The sequence below is a fragment of the Muscardinus avellanarius genome (genome assembly GCF_963383645.1).
Source record: "Muscardinus avellanarius genome assembly, chromosome: 21".
Lineage (NCBI taxonomy): Eukaryota > Metazoa > Chordata > Mammalia > Rodentia > Gliridae > Muscardinus > Muscardinus avellanarius.
This window is the reverse complement of record NC_137807.1, coordinates 839,474-858,582: the sequence shown is the minus strand read 5'-3', so window position 1 is coordinate 858,582 and position 19,109 is coordinate 839,474. Positions and strand designations below refer to the sequence as shown.

The 19,109-nt window shown below is 55.0% G+C and overlaps 1 protein-coding gene across 2 annotated transcripts in view; it reads left to right on the top strand.

Moving 5' to 3' along the window:
• ATP2A2 (ATPase sarcoplasmic/endoplasmic reticulum Ca2+ transporting 2) overlaps window positions 1-14,865 on the top strand; it is a gene marked incomplete at both ends in the record, with an annotated part of 39,945 nt that extends 25,080 nt beyond the window's left edge. For both annotated transcript variants that reach the window (XM_080717303.1, XM_080717302.1), the window contains 14 exons: window positions 181-266; window positions 1,964-2,428; window positions 5,857-5,945; window positions 6,974-7,076; window positions 8,358-8,489; window positions 9,115-9,237; window positions 9,314-9,532; window positions 10,459-10,794; window positions 11,904-12,124; window positions 12,365-12,567; window positions 13,794-13,879; window positions 13,996-14,129; window positions 14,356-14,473; window positions 14,596-14,865. In XM_080717303.1, the coding sequence (XP_080573429.1) occupies window positions 181-266; window positions 1,964-2,428; window positions 5,857-5,945; window positions 6,974-7,076; window positions 8,358-8,489; window positions 9,115-9,237; window positions 9,314-9,532; window positions 10,459-10,794; window positions 11,904-12,124; window positions 12,365-12,567; window positions 13,794-13,879; window positions 13,996-14,129; window positions 14,356-14,473; window positions 14,596-14,865 (2,585 nt within the window). The remainder of the gene's footprint in view (window positions 1-180; window positions 267-1,963; window positions 2,429-5,856; window positions 5,946-6,973; window positions 7,077-8,357; window positions 8,490-9,114; window positions 9,238-9,313; window positions 9,533-10,458; window positions 10,795-11,903; window positions 12,125-12,364; window positions 12,568-13,793; window positions 13,880-13,995; window positions 14,130-14,355; window positions 14,474-14,595) is intronic.
• Window positions 14,866-19,109: the final 4,244 nt, after the last annotated feature.

Sequence of the window (19,109 nt, the reverse complement as noted above, 5' to 3'; positions counted from 1 at the left end):
CCTGCAAAACACGCACACACACACCCTCTTGACGTTCTTTGCCCTGGAATTAATTTCCTTTCCCTAGTTTTTCTGCTCTGGGTGAATTAGGCCCTTTGCTCCTTTCCCTGAGGGTGGTGTGGCGGGGGCTCTCGGCTCTACATGACGCGCAGTTCTGACCCTCTGCCTCTTGCTGCACAGGTGAGTCTGTATCAGTGATCAAGCACACGGACCCCGTTCCCGACCCGCGCGCAGTCAACCAGGATAAGAAGAACATGCTGTTCTCCGTAAGTATCTTTATCCTGGTGGTGGTAGTACTGGGGGAAACCCCAGAGCCTCACGTCCACCTCTGAGCTACACTCCTAGCCCCATTTTATTTCTGAAACAAGGTCTTGCTAAGTTGCTGAGGCTGGCTTCGAACCTGTGATGTTCCTGTCTCACCCAAGTACTGGGATTGCAGGCATGTAACCACCACACCCAAAACTCAAGTGTATTTTTATTTAGAGATATTCATAGACTTTTAAAAGTGCACAGGTGGTTTTTACTGGCTGTCTTCAGTGGCTAGACTTAAAGTGTTAGTTATTATTTTAAAGGATAGTTACAGTCTTCGTGGTCAGTCTCAGCTGTCAGAAAACATCAATAACAGGATTAGGGTTGTAGTTCAGTGACAGAGTGGGTTCTGAGCATTTGCGAGGCCAAGTCCAGTCCCCGCCACTCCAGCCAAGCCCCAAACCCCACCAGCAGCGTTCTGTGGTGGACTGTGTGACTAAAGGTCTTTAGCAGATTCTCAAGGACCCCATCCCGCCCCACTAATTAGCTGAGGGCTTGTTTGAACTCTTAGTGTAAACACAGTGAAAGCCTACGGGGCAGCGCTGGCCTGCAAGGCTGTGTCGAGAATGATGGGCTGGTGCTGCTGTGTGGTTTGCAGTGGAAAGGTGTGCGCGCAGAAGAAATGCAGACGTGGCAGAGCCCCGTGCTGACGTGTGCTCACTGCACTGCAGTCCTTGTTTGGAAGCAGGGTCTCGGGAGGTTGGTCGGAGTTTTCTTCCTCACCATCCCAAGTCTGGGATTACAGGCCTGAGCCGCCCACCCAGCTTGTACTGGGGATTGAACTCAACCCTTTGTATTTTTATTTATTTATTTTTTAAATAGTGTCTTATGAGCTGGGCACAGTGGCATATGCTTGTGATCCCAGTACTTTGGAGGTTGAGACAGCAGGGATCGCAGGTTTGAGGATAGCCTCAGCAAGGAGGAAAATTCATCAACCTAGTGAGACCCTGTTTCAAAATAAAAATTAAAAGATAGGGCTGGGAAGAGCTGGGCCTTGGTGGCCCATGCTTGTAATCCCAGCATTAAGGATAAAAAATTAGGGCTGGAGGTGTTACTCAGGGGTAGAATGCCCCCCCTGGGCTCCATTCCCAGTACCACAAAAAAAGGAGGGAAGGAAGGAAGGAGAGAAAAGGAAGGAAGGAAGGAAAATAGGGCTGGGAGTGTAGCTAGGAAGTAGAAAGTAAGTAGGTCGGTTGGTCGGTACGGAAATGTGTGTATTTGGGTCATTCCGAATCTAGAATGATATTCAAGAGGTGGGCTTTCAGTGGCCGAGTAGGAGAGTAGGTTACAGTAAAAGTAACGAAAACAATTTGTTCCACCACTGGAGAAAGTGCTAACACAGGGAGAACCCTCACTTGATTGCGCTGACTTGGGTGCTGGTGCCTGAGTAGTGACCCTCCAGCGCTCCCCGCCGGCTGCCCTTCTTAGAGCCGGCAGCCGCAAGCCCAGCACCCCGCGCACAGGCAGACCCGGGAGGGAGGCTGAGTGCAGCTGCTCCGCATTCGGGCTGCCTGTCTGCCTGTGTTCCAGCGGGAGCGGGCACATGGGGGCGTGTGTCTGGCCCAGGCGAGTGCAGCGAGAGGGTTGGGCTCACCGGTCAGCGTTGAGTTGGAGGTGCTGGTCACCTTTTGACCAGTTCTCTGCTTCTCCCCAGGGCACAAACATCGCCGCTGGGAAAGCGGTGGGAGTGGTGGTGGCGACTGGCGTCAACACTGAGATTGGCAAGATCCGGGACGAAATGGCTGCGACGGAGCAGGAGAGGACGCCCCTGCAGCAGAAGCTGGACGAGTTCGGGGAGCAGCTCTCCAAAGTCATCTCCCTCATTTGCATTGCCGTCTGGATCATAAACATCGGGCACTTCAATGACCCCGTGCACGGGGGCTCCTGGATCAGAGGCGCTATCTACTACTTCAAGATCGCCGTGGCCCTGGCCGTCGCAGCCATCCCCGAGGGCCTGCCCGCTGTCATCACCACCTGCTTGGCTCTTGGGACTCGCAGGATGGCAAAGAAGAACGCCATCGTGCGAAGCCTGCCCTCCGTGGAGACCCTGGGCTGCACGTCCGTCATCTGCTCAGACAAGACTGGCACGCTCACCACGAACCAGATGTCCGTGTGCAGGGTAAGAGGCGACTCCCCTCGACTCTGGCACGAGCCGTGCCACTGGCGCCTTCGCACCATCGTTTCTGCCGCCCTGTGGGTTGTGTGAGGGTCGAGCCCAGGCTCCTGACACTTGAGTTCATTCCTGAAACATGGCTGTCTACCCGGGGCGTCTCCAGCCACTGCAGGGGAAGCCGCGCCCTCCCCCTGCTGGATCCCGATGAGCAGTCCATAAGGTGGGAAGTGAGGCAGGCAGGCTTCTGAGAAGTGCGTCATGGCTCCAGAACTTGATTCATTCTGTGGTTGCACCCTTCTTAGAGTGCCTGTCAGACAGTCATGTATGGTAAAATAAGAGACCTAGACATGCTCTCGAAAATAAAACCCGAAAAATAATACCACAGCACTTAAACACCCTGGTACAAGTCGAAATACAGCTTTTCACAGGGCACACACAACTCAGACCAGTCCAGACTGGGCATGTCAGTTTTTATGTAGCTCATTAATTAGCAGGAAATCAGCAGAATTGGACCATGAGCATTTAATAAAGTCGTCAGAAGAACCTTTTGAGCTGTATTATGTTACAGACCTGGTTAATGTCCCACGAAGGGGGAAAACCTCAGGTAACATGAGATACCCCACACACGTGCATGTGGTCTGGGGTTTGAACCCAGGCACAGTTTACCTCTAGGCCACACCCCAGCCCCATTTTATGTACTCATCGCTGAAGCTGCCTTTAAACACGCAGTCCTCCTGGCTCAGCCTCCAAGTTACTGGAATTATAAGCATAAGCAACAGACTGTCGTCCATCTAGTAAGGCCCTGGTTCTTTTTTTATTCCTTATTTTGAAACAGGGTCTCACTAAGTTGCGAGAGTAGCTGAGGGCTGGCTGCGAACTGTAATCCTCCTGTCTCCGCCTCCCAAGTACTGGGGTTACAAGTGTACACCATGCCCAATGACCCTGTTTCAGAATAAAAATTCATGGGGCTGAGGGTGTAGCTTGGAAGTAGAATGCCGTCAGGTTCAGTCCACTGTTACACAGAATTGGCTGGAGCTGGGCACAGTGACACACAGCTGCAATCCCAGTACTTGGGAGGCCGAGGTAGGTTTGTGGCCAGTAACAGCAACTTAGTGAGACCCTGTTTCAAAATAAAAAATGAAATAAACTGGGAGTTGTGACGCACACTTGTAATCCCAGTGAAAGCAAGATATTTGTGAAAACTCGGGATGGAACCCAGGGGCATTGTATTTCCAAGCTATATCCCCAAACCGGGCGTGGAGGCGCCACCAGTACTTGGGAAGATGAGACAGAAGAATCCCAGGTTTGGGGTTAGCTTCATCTACTTAGGTCCTCCATAACTTAGTGAGACCCTGTTTCAGAAATAAAGAATAAGCCAGGCAAGGGTGGTGTATGTTTGTAATCCCAGCATTGGCGGGGCTGAGTCAGGAGGATCTGGGTTTGTAGACAGCTTCAGCTACTTAGGCCTTTTGCAACTGAGACCGTTTCAACATAATAAAAAATGGGGCTGGGGGTGCAGCTCCAAGGTAGAATTACCCTGGGTTCCATCCCTAGTACCTCAAAAAAAATTCCAAAACAAATGACATAAGCTTGGCATGGTGACACGTGACGTGTGAGGCCGAGACAGGAGGGACGCGGCTCGTGGCCAGCCTCAGCTACTTCGGCCCTTCACAACTCAGACCCTGTTTCAAAATAATAAAAAATAGGGCTGGAGTTGGAGCTTGGAGGTGGAATGCCCCTGGGTTTCACCCCCAGTACCCACCCCCTCCAGAAAATAACAAGGTCTTGCTAAGTTGGAGAGGGCTTACAAGTTGCTGAGTCCTTAAACCTGCAGCTACTGAGATTACAGTGTGAGCCACCACACCAGCTAAATTACAATCTTTTTGCGATACTGAATTTGTTTTTCTGGTGCTCTCCTGCTTGCTTGCTTTTCTTCCCTTTTGGTATTTGGGGTAAACGCAGGGACACTACCACTGAGCTCCACCCCTAGCCCTCTTTCACTTTGGAATGGCTGGCCTCCCGCAGCTGTCGGCGCTGCCACGCGCTCGCCCTTCGCCTCCTCTCTTCTCCCGCGCGGTTTGCTGCAGTGTTCTCGTCGTGGCGGGAGCTGCCTTTCTGATGGCCCCCGTCCCACGGGAGGCCCCTGGCAGGGCGACAACTGCACCCTCGGCTCAGGAGAGCCCGTCCTGTAGATCCCGGACGGCCCACCTGCCCACAGTCCAAAATGCCCGGCACGCTTGGAGTTCACCCATGTGCGCTGGAATCTAGTCTTAGAGAATACTTCAGGCTGGTGTAGACCCGAGGACTTGCACTCCTCCACTTTGGTGATGCGGGGGACTGAGCCAGGTGTCTACCTTCAAGCTCTGCCCAGTCCTTGAAACAGCAGCTTCTTGCTAAGGTTTCAACACCTTAGATCCAGATGGGGCATTCCCCCATACCTGCGTCCATCTTTAAGCACCGGGGGACACCGGTCCGTGCGCCTCCTGCTCCTTAGCTGTGTGTGTGGTCTGACACCTCAGAAAGTGAGCTGCTGCGTCCACACGGTCAGGGGGACGGTGTGGAGCCGCAGCCCTCGCCCTGCGGTAGGAACCGGAGCTTGTCAGGCTGGAATGTGGTTCATTCTTCCCAAGTCCTTCTGGCTCTGACATCGGGCCGCCCAGTACCACTTTCTCAGCCAACCAACTGGGACTTGGGATTCTGAGAATTTTGGGGGTGTGGGGACACGCTGGGGGTTAAAGCCAGGGGCATTCTACCTCTGAGCTACACCCCCAGCACTATTTTGAATTTTTTTTGAAACCGGGTGTTGCTAAGCTGCTGAAGCTGGCTGTGAACCTGTGATCTTCCTTTCTCAGCTTCCCAAGTTACTGGAATTCAAAGCTCGTGTCACCATGCCCGGCTCGGATTCTGAGGGTTCTTGGGCGTAACCTGAGGTGATAGAGTTGGCTTTTTGCTGGTCCCTAGTCCTGTATCTGGGTGTTTGTGGCTTGGCCCTGCGTCTCGTGCTGCCACGCGTACTGTAGAGGAGGCAGGTGGGACGGGAAAGAGGCGGGATGGGATGGCCAGGCCGTCTGGTAGCCAGCAGCCGGGTAACAGTCAGCACTTTTTTTTTGTGGTACTGGGGGTGGAACCCAGGGGCTTCTACCTCCAGGTTACACCCCCAGCCCTATTTTTTGTTTGGAAACAGGTAATTGAAACAGGGTCTCACTGAGTTGCACAGGGCCTCCCTAAGTAGCTGAGACAGTCGTTGGACCATGGTCTTCTGTCTCAGCCTCCTGAGTGCTGGGATTACTCAGTGAGCGCTTCTGACCCTGAGCCTCATGAGTTTCATTAAGATGGTTTCCTTAGGGGACGTTTTGCCTTATGCTTCAGAGATGACGTGCTTTTTCCTAGTAGTAGTATTTTTATACCTTTCAAATACTATTACTCCCCCACAGATGTTCATCCTGGACAAAGTTGAAGGAGATACTTGTTCCCTTAATGAGTTCACCATCAGCGGGTCGACATACGCACCTGTCGGGGAAGTGTGAGTAGCCCTGTGCTGAGCACGCCGGCCCCTCGTGGATCTGCAGGGGAGCTGAAAGGCGGGGGCGCTGGCGGGCGGCCCAGGATGGGCGCTTTCCTGGCACCGGTGAGGCCGAGTGGGTGCTCCTCACTAGAGAGGGTGCCTTCCTCCTCAACAGTAAGCCGAGCACCCTGAAAAGAAAGCGGCTTGTGGTCCATCGTCCTGTCCTTGCTTTTTCCTTTAGTGTGTGTGGCACTAGGTGTTAATCTCGGGAGTGTTCTACTTCTGAGCTGTATCTCACCTCCAGTCCTATTTTGGTTTCATTTTTCTGGAGCTGGAAATTGAACTCGGGACTTTCTGTCTCTGAGCTACACCTTCAGCCCCGCTTTTTTTTTTTCCTCCAATACTGGGGGTGGAACCCGTGGGCATTCTACCTCTAGAAACCAGCGGCACCCCAGCCCTAGTTTTAGTCTTCTTATTTTTGAAACGGGGTCTCATTGAGTTGCGGAGGGCCTCACTAAGGAGCTGGGCTCATCCACCACACCTGGCTCCTGAGTATTTATTTGGAAACAGGGACTCACTAAGCTGTGGCGCCCGGCTTTGCTGCTCTCCTTCTGTCTCAGCCTCCCAAGTACTAGAATTGTAAGTGTGTATCACCACACCCTGATTCTTTTCATCTTTTTAATGCATTCAAGTCTGTAGTCTCAATTTTATCACTCTGAATTTCACTATGACGTATAACTACAATGCGCCAATAGAAAGAATCAAGCTGGGCGCGGTGGTGCACGCCTGTGATCCTGGCATTTGGGAGGCTGAGATAGGAGGATCGCAGTTCGCAGGCAGCCTCGGCTACTAGAGAGGCCCTTTGCAACTCAGCGAGACCTTGTTTCAAAATAAAGAATAAAAAATTGGACTGGGAGTGTAGCTCAGAGGTGGAATATCCTTGGGTTCCATCCCCAGTACCACAAAAAAAAAAAAAAAAAATCAAGCCAGGTGTGGTGGTGCAGGCTTATAAAGATGTAGCTCCAGGAATGTTTTTCTTTTTATAGGCATAAAGATGATAAGCCCGTGAAGTGTCATCAGTATGACGGCCTTGTAGAGCTGGCAACCATCTGCGCACTCTGCAATGACTCTGCCCTGGATTATAACGAGGTGAGGCCCTTGCTGAGGCTCTGTACGTGGCTGAGGAGACTGAAGGGTGGGGTGGGTGGGATGGAAACCAGCCTGCCTTCCTCCCTCTGGAAAGCAAGGTTCCTGATTTTATTTTCCCTTTCCATTCAAGAGTCTGCCTCTTCTCAGCGCCAGCATGGCCTGGCCAGAGAAGGCTGAAGCCTTTTCTAAAAGATCCCCAAGGTCACACGCTAATCAGCGGCCTGTTCTCCACTGTTGATAGCACAGGCTCTACAATGAGTGAGACTCATTCAGAAAATGGTTTCCTAAGCACCCGGGCTCTTGGTTTTGCTCTTTAAGGTCGTGATGATACAAGATTTAACCAATAGAAAACGTACTTTTCTATAATAAAATAGTGAGGTGTAAATCCTTTGCTTTCTCAGAGCAAGCCACTAGCTACATCAGGGACAGAATATTAACTCTTTGGAGTAATAAACAATGATCTGGAATTATAATACTACTTAAAAAAAAAAAAAGATTACTGTGCTGGACATGGTGGCACGCACTGGTAATCCCAGCACTTGGGAGGCTGAGAAGGAAGGATCACAAGTTCCGGGCCAGCCTTGGCATCTTATCAAGACTGGGTGTTTGGGGGGGGGGGGTTACTGGGAGTGGAACCCAGGGGCTTTTTCTACCTCCGGGCTATACTCCCAGACCTATTTTATACTTTATTTGGAAGCAGGGCCTCACTAAGTTGCTGAGAGCCTCACTAAGTTGCTGAGGCTGGCTTCCAACCTGCACGATCCTCCTGTCTCAGCCTCCCAAGCGCTGGGATTACAAGTATGTGCCACCACGCCTGGCTAAGACTGGGTTTCTAAATAAGCCAGGTGTGGTGGGCACACTTGTAATCCCAGTACCTGGGAGGCTGAGACTGGAGGATCGATGGTTCACGGCCAGCCTCAGCTGCTTAGACTGTTTCAGGATAAAAAACCGGGTGATAGAGCATGGAGGAAGAATACATCCAGGTTCAATCCATTACTGCTTAAAAAATAAAAAGGCCGAGTGCTTTGGTCAGTAGCTTCTTCTGTATGAGTGGAATAATTAATAACACCGTGATCAGTAGCCTCATAGCTGATGGGCTGAGGAAGCTGATTATTAGGGTAACAGGTATGCCTGTGCATCGGTAACTGCCTGTGTCGTCTGTAGGGCAGGATACAGATGGCCTGTAGAATGGTGCTGCCTGGAGAACAGGCGCCTGTGGGAGGGTGCTCGAGGGATGGCCTGCTTCCTCTCCCCTTCCACTGTCTGCCTTGAATCCGACAGGCAAAGGGTGTGTATGAAAAAGTTGGAGAAGCCACAGAGACCGCGCTCACCTGCCTGGTGGAGAAGATGAATGTGTTTGACACGGAGTTGAAGGGCCTTTCAAAAATAGAGCGAGCCAACGCCTGCAACTCGGTCAGTACCAGAGCCGCCATCTGTGTCTTTGGCCCCGCGGCCGTGTTCACGGAAACACCCCTCCCTGCCCTCTGGGCAGCTCGAGCCAGGCGCCTTCGCCAGGCGCCTCCACTGCGCCGGCTGCTGCTTGTGTACTTTTTTGCAGTGCTGGAGATTGAACCCAGGGACGTTCTATGTCCAAGCTACCTCTTGGCCCTATTTTTTATTTTTATCTTGAAACAGTTTGACTAGATTGAAGAGAGTCTCACTACTTGCTGAGGCTATCCTCAAACTGTGATGCTGTCTCGGCCTCGCACGTACTGAGAGGACAGGTGTGCGCACCATGTCTGGCCCAGCGGTGACTTGAGGTTCCCGCTGGCCCTGCCAGGCACACTGAGCTGCGTGCCCACACCGTCTGCGTGTTTCTGCAGGGCCCGCCGCCAGGTGCACGCTCACGCACTTTCCTTCTGACCACCGACAGCATGCGCGGGTCTGCCTCCACTCCAGAGGGCGAGCCAGGCTGCCGCCGCTTGCTGCCGTGGCCCTGGTAGTTGCGTGTTAACAGGCCGCCGCCTGGTGCACGCGGAGCACGTGGACACGCTGGGGGTGGGCAGTCGGCAGCGGTCCGTCCTCGCCCTCTCTGTAGGTCATCAAGCAGCTGATGAAGAAGGAATTCACGCTGGAGTTTTCACGTGACAGGAAGTCCATGTCGGTCTACTGTACACCGAACAAGCCCAGCCGGACGGCCATGAGCAAGATGTTCGTGAAGGCGAGTGCCGGCCGCGGGGGCTCCCCGGGCTCCGCGGCACCGGCCCAGGCTGACGTCCTGCTTCTGTCGTCCCCAGGGTGCGCCCGAGGGCGTCATTGACAGGTGCACCCATGTTCGGGTCGGGAGCACAAAGGTCCCCCTGACCCCTGGGGTCAAGCAGAAGATCATGTCCGTCATTCGGGAGTGGGGCAGCGGCAGCGACACTCTGCGGTGCCTGGCCCTGGCCACTCACGACAGCCCCCTACGGAGAGAGGAGATGCACCTGGAGGACTGCACCAACTTCATCAAGTACGAGGTAGGCGGCCGCCCGCGCTTGTGACCTAGTGAGTAAAAGGCCCGCTTTCAGAGTGGGGCGATCAAGATGAACTGAATCTTGTAAAATCTGTTTGTAACTTGTATAAACCAGAGTTTTATTTTTTTATTTGTGGTACTGGGGGTCAAACCCAGGGGCTTTCTACCTCCGGGCTATACTCCAAGACCTATTTTATACTTTATTTGGAAACAGAGTCTCACTAAGTTGCTGAGAGCCTCACTCAGTAGCTGAGGCTGGCTTTGAACCTGTACGATCCTCCTGTCTCAGCCTCCCAAGTGCGGGATTACAAGCGTGCGCCACCATGTCCAGCTCAAACCAGGATTCCCCACACACACACACACACAGGTCTGGGGATGGAACCCGGGGGCATTCGACCTCTGAGCTATACCCCCTCCCCTGTTGAGAAAGTTTTTTTCCCCCTTTTCTCCTTAGATTAGAATTCTGATACCAGGCCGAGCGTGGTGGCACACGCTTGTAATCCCAGCATCTGAGAGGCTGACACAGGAGGATCATGGTTCAGGGACAGCCTCAGCTACTTAGGCCCTTTGCAACTCAGCAAGACCCTCTTTCAAAATAAAGAATAAAAAAAAATAGGGCTTGGGATGTCATTCAGAGGTAGAATGCCCCTGGGTTCCATCCCCAGTATTGCAAACAAAAATAAATTGATACCAGAAACCTGACGTCCCACGGCTTTGAGCATAGGGATCAAGCTTGGCACGGGGAGGCGTGGCGGCGGGGTGGTGGCATTGTTTCATTGGCACAAACACGGCTGGGTGTGGCTCACGGTGGACGCCCCACTAGCGTATGCGGGGCCCGGGCGTGGAAAGGACGGCGAGCTTCTGGTGCTTCTATGCCTGGCTGTTCTTCCAACCAGGAATAAACCAAGTCTGACCCGCTTCTGTCCGCAGACCAACCTGACTTTCGTGGGCTGCGTGGGTATGCTGGACCCCCCGAGGATGGAGGTGGCCTCCTCCGTGGAGCTGTGCCGCCAAGCTGGCATCCGCGTCATCATGATCACGGGGGACAACAAGGGCACGGCCGTGGCCATCTGCCGCCGCATCGGCATCTTCGGGCAGGATGAGGACGTGACCTCAAAGGCTTTCACAGGTCGTGAGTTTGACGAGCTCAGCCCTTCGGCCCAGAGGGACGCCTGCCTGAACGCCCGCTGCTTCGCCAGGGTGGAGCCTTCCCACAAGTCCAAAATCGTGGAGTTCCTCCAGTCCTTTGACGAGATCACAGCCATGGTGCGTGCGCGAGTGCCTCTGCTTACGATCATGCAAATAGCGATAGCTCCCTAATCTGGATTTTAACCCCCATGCCACCCTGATTGGTCTGCTAATCAGGAGCTCACACACATGACTCCTCAAGTTTGATAATGTGCTTCAAAGGTTCACAACAGGCCAGGCGTGGTGGCGCACGCTTGTAATCCCAGCATTCGGGAGGCTGAGACAGGAGGATCGAGGTTCATGGACAGCCTCCGTTACTTAGTGAGATCCTGTTTCAAAATAAAGAATAATATACAGGGCAGGGGGTATAACTTTGGAGGTCGAATGCCCCTGGGCTCCATCCCCAGACCCACAAAAAAAAGGTTCACAGCAACCAGGGAAATACTGTGCCATCACTGTGCTCGTTACCCAACTGCTAGAGAAAGGATGTAAGGAAAGGCAGTGGCGAGGTGGCAGGCGAGGTCTGGAGGCGCTGAGGGCAGGGCCGACGAAAGCGCCCGCCAGCACAGCGGCTGCGGCGGTGGTCCTGGGGGTGCTGGGTAAGCCCGGGCACTGGCCACCAGTCACATCTCCAACCCTATCTACAGATGAGTGTTTCAGGTTGTTTTTGTTCTCTGGTACTGGGGTGGAACCCAGGGGCTTTTCTACCTCCAGGCTCTACTCCCAGCCCTATTTTATACTTTATTTGGAAACAGGGTCTCACTAAGTTGCCGAGAGCCTCACTCAGTAGCTGAGGCTGGCTTCAAACCCGTGCAAGGCTCCTTTCTCAGTCTCCCAAGTGCGCGGATTACAAGCGTGCGCCCCATGCCCGGCAGTATTTTGTATTTTTGCATGTGCCTCGTAAACATTATGGGATTGAACCCAGGAACAGTGCCTCTGAGCGACAGCCCGGCCCTCTTTTATTTTTAAGTAGGGTCTCGCTAAGTTGCAGAGGCTGGTCTTCAACCTGCATTCCTCCTGTCTCCGCCTCCCAAGTCCTGGGATGACAGGCCTCCGCCCCACCCCAGGCTTGATAGCAACCGGTAAAACACAAACCTCCGTAGCCCTCCACCCTGTGCTCCGGCCTGTGAGCTCTGCTGGCCGTGGCCAGGCCCCGGGCAGTGCCGACCGAGTGGCTTCCCCTGCAGACTGGCGACGGTGTGAACGACGCTCCCGCTCTGAAGAAAGCCGAGATCGGCATCGCCATGGGCTCCGGCACCGCGGTGGCGAAGACGGCCTCAGAGATGGTGCTGGCGGACGACAACTTCTCCACCATCGTGGCCGCCGTGGAGGAGGGCCGCGCCATCTACAACAACATGAAGCAGTTCATCCGCTACCTCATCTCCTCCAACGTGGGCGAGGTGGTCTGGTGGGTCGGCGCCGCCGCAGCTGTGGTCGGGGTTCCCCTGGGAAGCAGGGCTTTCTGCGGCCCCACCAGTGCAGAAAGCCCCGTCAGCACCGCAGTTTTAAACCAACCAGGGAGTGTGAAGCCACAAAATTCCTGGTCCTCCTCGCTACCCCTAGCTTCAGTGGGTATCTGGGGTGGGCGGCTGGCGCTGAGCCGATGGCCCAGCTCACCGGGCGCCTGCTCCTCTCTCCTGGGAAACAGCATCTTCCTGACGGCGGCCCTGGGCTTCCCCGAGGCTCTGATTCCTGTCCAGCTGCTCTGGGTCAACCTGGTGACTGACGGCCTGCCTGCCACCGCGCTGGGCTTCAACCCCCCTGACCTGGACATCATGAACAAGCCTCCCCGCAACCCCAAGGAGCCGCTCATCAGCGGGTGGCTGTTTTTCCGTTACCTGGCTATTGGCTGTGAGTAGTTTTTATATTGCTAATTTTTAAAGTGTGCTCTGTAAATTCTGTGTGTGTGTGGGGGGGGGGGGTTACTGGGGTTCCTAGAAACCCTTCTACCTCCGGGCTACACTTCCAGACACTAATTTTTTTATATTTTTATTGGAAACGGTCTCTTAAGCCAGCACAGCTGGCTTCAAACCTGCGCAATCCTCTGTCTCCACCTCCTAAGCGCGGGGATGACAAGCGTGCGCCACCACGCCCAGCTGTAAATTTGTGTTTTTAGTTCATATATTAAGATAGCAAGAAATGGAAGGTACCCTTTGCTGTTCCATGCCCTTTGCCCAGCTTCTAGCAGCCGCTTGCAGACAGGCCCCATCTAGCTCCCGCCCTGCCCTGCGCTCTGCCACAGGGGCAGCAAGGGCGGCTCAGGCCAGGTCTCATCTTGTGAGGCCTCCTGGGTGAGGTTTAAAAACAAGTAAATACTGTATCACGGAGGCATAAATCTCGTTTTTCCAAGAAGATGGAGCCGGGCGTGGTGGCTCACGCTTATCATCGCTCCTTTCGGGAGGCTGAGGTAGGAGGGTCGCGGTTTGCAGCCAGCCAGTACTTAGTGAGGCCTTTTGCAACTCAGTGAGACCCTGTTTCAAAAGAAAGAATAAAAACCTAGGGCTGGGGGTGTCACTCAGAGGTAGAATGCCCCTGGGCTCCATCCCCGGAAACAAAAGAGGAGCAGGCATGGTGGCGCACACCTGTCTCCCAGTCCTTGGGAGGCTGAGATGGGGTCACAGGTTTGAGGCCAGCCTGATCACCCTGTTTCAAAATAAGCAAAATAGGGCTGGGGGTGTGGCTCAGGTGGCGCACCTTGGGTCCCATCCCCAGCAACCACCAAGAACAAGGAGCGGGCCTGGTTCGCCGCCTGCTGGCCCAGCGCCCGCTCCTCACTGCACGAGCTGCAGTGAGTCGCGACTTAGACGGCGCTCGCTGTGGTCTTGAGTGGAAAGGCGTTTGGCGGTCTGCTGGGCACAGTCGGTGGTCTGCCGCTGCCGCAGCCTGTGTGCCGTCGCAGCTGCTGCCCTCCCGGCCCGGTGCGGGGTCGGTGGAAGGCCGTGCTGCTTTGTACGAACCGAGGTGCTATGGAATGAGCAGGGCCTGTGCTGGGCCTGCCCGTCCATCTGCCCGGCGTCCCCACGCCGCCACCGCGCTGTCCTCCAGCCCTGACGCAGGGCCCTGGTCCTGGTTTGCAGGTTACGTCGGCGCTGCCACTGTGGGTGCCGCTGCCTGGTGGTTCATCGCCGCTGACGGGGGCCCCAGAGTGTCCTTCTACCAGCTGGTAGGCGCCTCCTGCTTTCCAGGCTTGGGGGAGGGCGCGGCTCCTCTGGAGCGTGGCGGTCTAGGCGTGGCGTGTGTGCCCGCACAGGACTGAGGGACTGGGTTGGACTTTTGCAGAGTCATTTCCTGCAGTGCAAAGAGGACAACCCGGACTTTGAGGGTGTGGACTGTGCGATCTTTGAGTCCCCATACCCGATGACGATGGCGCTCTCTGTCCTAGTCACCATCGAGATGTGCAACGCCCTCAACAGGTGAGTCGCCCTCCATGAGTGGCCGCACGCCCTCCCCGGGAAGGCGCAGAGGCCGCTCGGCCTGAGCAGGGCCCGCCGGCCGCCCAGAGCTCGGCATAAACTTGGTCGTCCTGGGTCTGGGCTTTCTCGGCCGCACCGTCACCGTGGACGCTCCAGAGTCGGGCGGCGCCTGAGCACTGTGCCGGACGCGGCCTCCGGGCTGGCTCACCTTCCTCCATGCTCGCAGCCTGTCTGAAAACCAGTCCCTGCTGCGGATGCCGCCTTGGGAGAACATCTGGCTGGTGGGCTCCATCTGCCTGTCCATGTCCCTGCACTTCCTCATCCTCTACGTGGAGCCCTTGCCGGTGAGTGGGCTCGGGGCAGGCAGGCGCTGAGTGGCGGTGGGGGCTCGCCGGCGATGAGTGGCGGCGGCGGCTCAGGGGCTCGGGCTCGGGGCGGGCGGGTGACGGAGGCTCCGTTGTTGCAGCTCATCTTTCAGATCACGCCGCTGAACCTGACGCAGTGGCTCATGGTGCTGAAAATGTCGCTGCCGGTCATTCTCATGGACGAGACGCTCAAGTTCGTGGCCCGCAACTACCTGGAGCCGGGTAAAGAGTGCGCGCGGCCCGAGGGCAAAGCCCGCGCGCTCCCCTCGTGCACCGACGGGGTGTCCTGGCCCTTCGTGCTGCTCGCCCTGCCCCTGGTGGTCTGGGTCTACAGCACAGACACCAACTTTAGCGACATGTTCTGGTCTTGACAGCTCAGCGTACAGAGGGTGTTTAACTTAATCGATATTATTGTTTAAAGCAACTGTCTATTTCTGCTGAATTTTCACATGAACATATTGGCTGGTGACGGAGATTTCATACTCTAGGTTTTGTTTTGCTTTTTCTGACTCCAGTGGGGCAAGATTTTCCTTTTTATACATGATTAAAGTGTCCATTGACATGTACAGAGAACTAACACTATTTTATGCAAATATTTTTTTGTAGATGAAAAGCATGTACAGTGTTCTGTTTAATACTCATCCTTGTAAAAAAAAAAACAAAACAGTCGAGCCAGCAGACATTGGCAGCAAATTAATTGGCAGCGGACTTTACGAAATGAATGTGTGTGGTTTTTACAAAACTAAATGGCATGGATTGTGTTTTTTGCATGATTATCTGGATTTAATTTGATATCACAGACTAATTTTTATTCATAAGCCAATTTTTCTGCACTGAGCAGAGTCCTGCTACCTCAATCAGTATTTTTGGTTTGCTGCCCTCACCCCACCCCGCGCCCGCCCGCCCGCCCGCTTGGCTTCCTGGGGTTTTGATGGTTCTGTTTACATCCGTCTTCACGAGAGGTATGCCTGCTCTCCCCCGTGCAGAAAACATGGTTCCAGACTCACTCGACTGGGCTCGTGTCCTCGTAGCTTTTAAGGTTATTTATTTAAGTGTCTAATGTATTTTATTGTAACAGACATTGTTTTGCCAACATTGCCTATCTCAGCGGCACTTCACAATCTAGTTTAAAAAGAAAAATAAAACATTTTAAATGGACAGAGAAAACAGCTGTCTTGTTCTTAACTCAGTGGCTCCGCTTAGCTCGGGCAGGGCCGCCTCCCTCCCTCCGCTGGCTCCGGCCCAGCTGCGCAGGGGAGAGGCCTCCGCCGGGAGCCGGGCCGCTCGAGTGCGCAGGCGCGAGCTGTCGTCCAGGTGCGCAGCTGGTGCACGCTTCTGCTGGCCTGTTGTATGCAGCCTGGCGCGAGGAGCATCAGGGCAGGTGTGGTGTGTTTTGTAAAATCTGTAAATAGCACATGACCAAATGAACATACTGTATAGAACTATTTTTATTTGACTGTGGCACTAACCACCACCGTTACTCTGATACCATTCCTGATAAATGTTTGTGCATGTTCGCGACGAGTCTGAGCACCCGCGTGGGTCATTAACAGTCCTAACTGTGGTGTTTTCCTCCAATGCCTTCCCACGCCGTCCACTAACGTGAGTACTCCTCCCCGGGACGCCCCGCAGCGCTCCGTGCCGTGCACGGGCCGGCCGCGCTCCCTCTCGGGGAGCCGGACGAGGCTCAGGATGAAGGGGCTGGCCGCCCTGCCACGGGCCCGTGATGACACGCCACCTTTCTTTTTCAAAAAGTTTCTTAAAAGGCAGCGCAAGTGACCAGACCAGAGCACGGGCAGCCATGGGTCGGCACAGGTCTCCGGGCCCCTTTGCTCGCCTTCCTGGGGCCTGTCTTGTGTCTGAGCTTGTCCACCTCCCAGGGAGGGTTAGGCAGCTCCTGAGCAGCACCCTTTCTAGAAGGTCCTCGGACTCTGGTTGCAGGGATGGCAGGTGTGATACAGGTGGTGGCAGGTATCAAACAGGAAAAGAAGGTGCCAGCGGGGCGGAGGGCAGGAGGACATGGCCGCGTGGAGAGCGCAGGCCGTCGGCGTGGTGGTGCGCCTGTCACCCTAGTGCTGGGGGCTGAGTGAGACAGGAGGCCCTAGGTTGGAGGCCAGCCTTAGCAACCTAGCCAAGACCCTGTTTGCAAACAAAAAAGGGGTGTGGCTCAGGAGGACGTCCCTGGGTTTGATCCCCAACTAAGACCGGGGCGGCCGGGCGGGGCCGCCATGATCTCCCAGGGCGCTGTAACCTGCAGGCGGGCAGGCTTCGCTGGAGCCTGGGCTAGCGGAGGGAGGCGGACCAGCCGCAGTCAGCCTCACACACACACACAGGCAGGGGAGGGCCGGGTTCTCTGCGTGAGGCCCGGGGCGCCACTGTACGTCCAGGCAGGTGGGCCGTAGCCTCAGTGACGTAGCAAGGCTCTCGGTAATTTAGTGAGATCTTGTGTCCAAGTAAAAGGTGAAAGAGGGCTGCGGACGTAGCTCAGAGGTTGGAACGCCGTTGGCTTCCATTCTCAGTACCACGGAGGAAGAATAGAAACCCTGCAGTGAGAGGGTGGCTGTAGTCTCTGGCCCTCCTGCCAGCAGGGGTGGGGTGGGCGGCCTGCGGCGCAGGGGAGGCTGGGAGGCAGCCAAGCGCCCCGCACCATGCCGCGCACCCCTGCGTGGCTGCCGGCCGCCCACGGCTCGGTGCTGGACGGGTTCAAGCTTCACCTCACGGCCTTGACTGTGCCCTGCACCAAGTGGGCGCTCAGCGCTGTCCTGGCGCGCCTCGGGACAGCCCGGGCCGGTCTGGTCCGCTGCGCTGGCCCCCGCACACCTCATGACGCTATATCCTCTCTTTCCTTTTCAGCCATGCTGGAGTAACCGCTTCCTAAGCCATTTTGCAGAAGTGTAAGCGTGTTGGGTTGCGTGCATGTGTGTCCTTAGCAACACGTCTACCAAACCTGCATGATTGGTGTGGGGGGTAGGAAAGTTCCCGACACAGTGTGTGTAACGTAGAGGAAATGTGTGTCACCAATGGGTTCAGCTTTTAGATCAAATAATCATTGCAAATGTACAGTTTAGCTTAATGGTCCGAAAGCCGCTCCAGAGAAGTCCGCTTTCCTTGCTACAAGGAGGTTCTGAAACCTTGTGCACTGACTAGACGCCATCAGCCGAGTCTCCGTGTCCCCGAGCAAACGCCCGGCTTCTGTGAACGCACAGCGCGCTGCGATGCATGCCTCGTTAGGTAGCCCGCTCGACGTCGGAGCGCGCCTTTTTAACCGCCCTGTACAGTTTGCGTATTTATAAATCCTGAGGACGCTGCCGTGTCGCGAGGTGAGCGCGCAGGCCTCCCGTTCGTTCGTGGCTTGTTCCGAGTGCGGAGCTGTTTGACCTGTGTTAAACGTAACTTATTTATGGGATCAGAAGCCGTAGACAGATGTGGCGCAGCTCAATATTGTGATGCGTTTGTAACCCTCAGCGCTCGGAGTCGATTTACCACGACGCATGCTGACCGTAGACTGTACATAGACACATTTGTTTCTTCCTGTGCCAGTAACACGCGCGGCACAGACATGGTTTCGGGCAAATAAATCTATTCTATGATAAACCATCAGCGTGGTGTTGGCCGTCTGTGGGTCATGGGGCCGCGTGGCCTCCGCCTGGCCGCGGCTGCAAGGCTCCCGGGCTCGGGAGGCCGAGGCAGGACGTCATGGCCGGCCTCCGCAGCTCAGCACGGCCCCGTTTCAAGATGAAAAGCAAAGCGCAGGCAGAATGTCCTGGACGGCAGGCCCTCGCAGCTCGCTGCTGCCCACCACCTCCCACTGTGGCAGGGCTGCTGGTCAGCGGAGCTGGGTGAGCGGGCGCCAGCGCCACGTGCACCGTGCCACCCCAGGGCCTGGGGGCAGAGAGGAGTGCAGGTTCCAGGGCAGCCTCAGCAACCTACCTTAGCCACTCAGACAATTTCAAAGTAAAGAATAAGGGCCAGGCGTGGCCACGCTCGTCATCCCCACACTTGGGAGGCCGAGACAGGAGGATCGCGCAGGTTCAAAGCCAGCCTCCGCGACTGAGTGAGGCTCTCAGCAACTTAAACCCTATTTCCAAAAATATATATATAAAATAGGTTTGGGAGTATAGCCTGGAGGTTGGAAGCCTCTGGGTTCCACCCCCAGTACTACAAGAAAGAGAGAGGAAGAAAGAGGGAGAGAGAAAAAGAAAGATATAAAAAGAAAGGAAGGAAAATAGGGAGCCGGGCGTGGTGGTGCATGCTTGCGGTTTCAGTATGTCGGAGGCTGAGACGATGGCAGGTTCGCGGCCAGCCTCAGCTACTCAGTGAGGCCCTGTAATCCCAGGGTTTGGGAGGCCCCTGTTTGGCAGCCAGCCCAGCAAGGCCCTCTGCAATTTGTGGGACCCTGATTCAAAATAAAGAATTAAGAAATAGGGCTGGAGTGTAGCTTGGAGGTAGGATGCCCCCGGGTTCCATCCCGGTACCACAAGGAAATAAAATATATACTGGAGTGTAGCTCCCAGGTAGAATGTCCTTGGAGTAAATCTCCCAATACCTTTAAAAAAAATGCTTTACAGGCGTGTGGCGCGCGCTTGTAATCCCTGCACTTGGGAGGATGAGACAG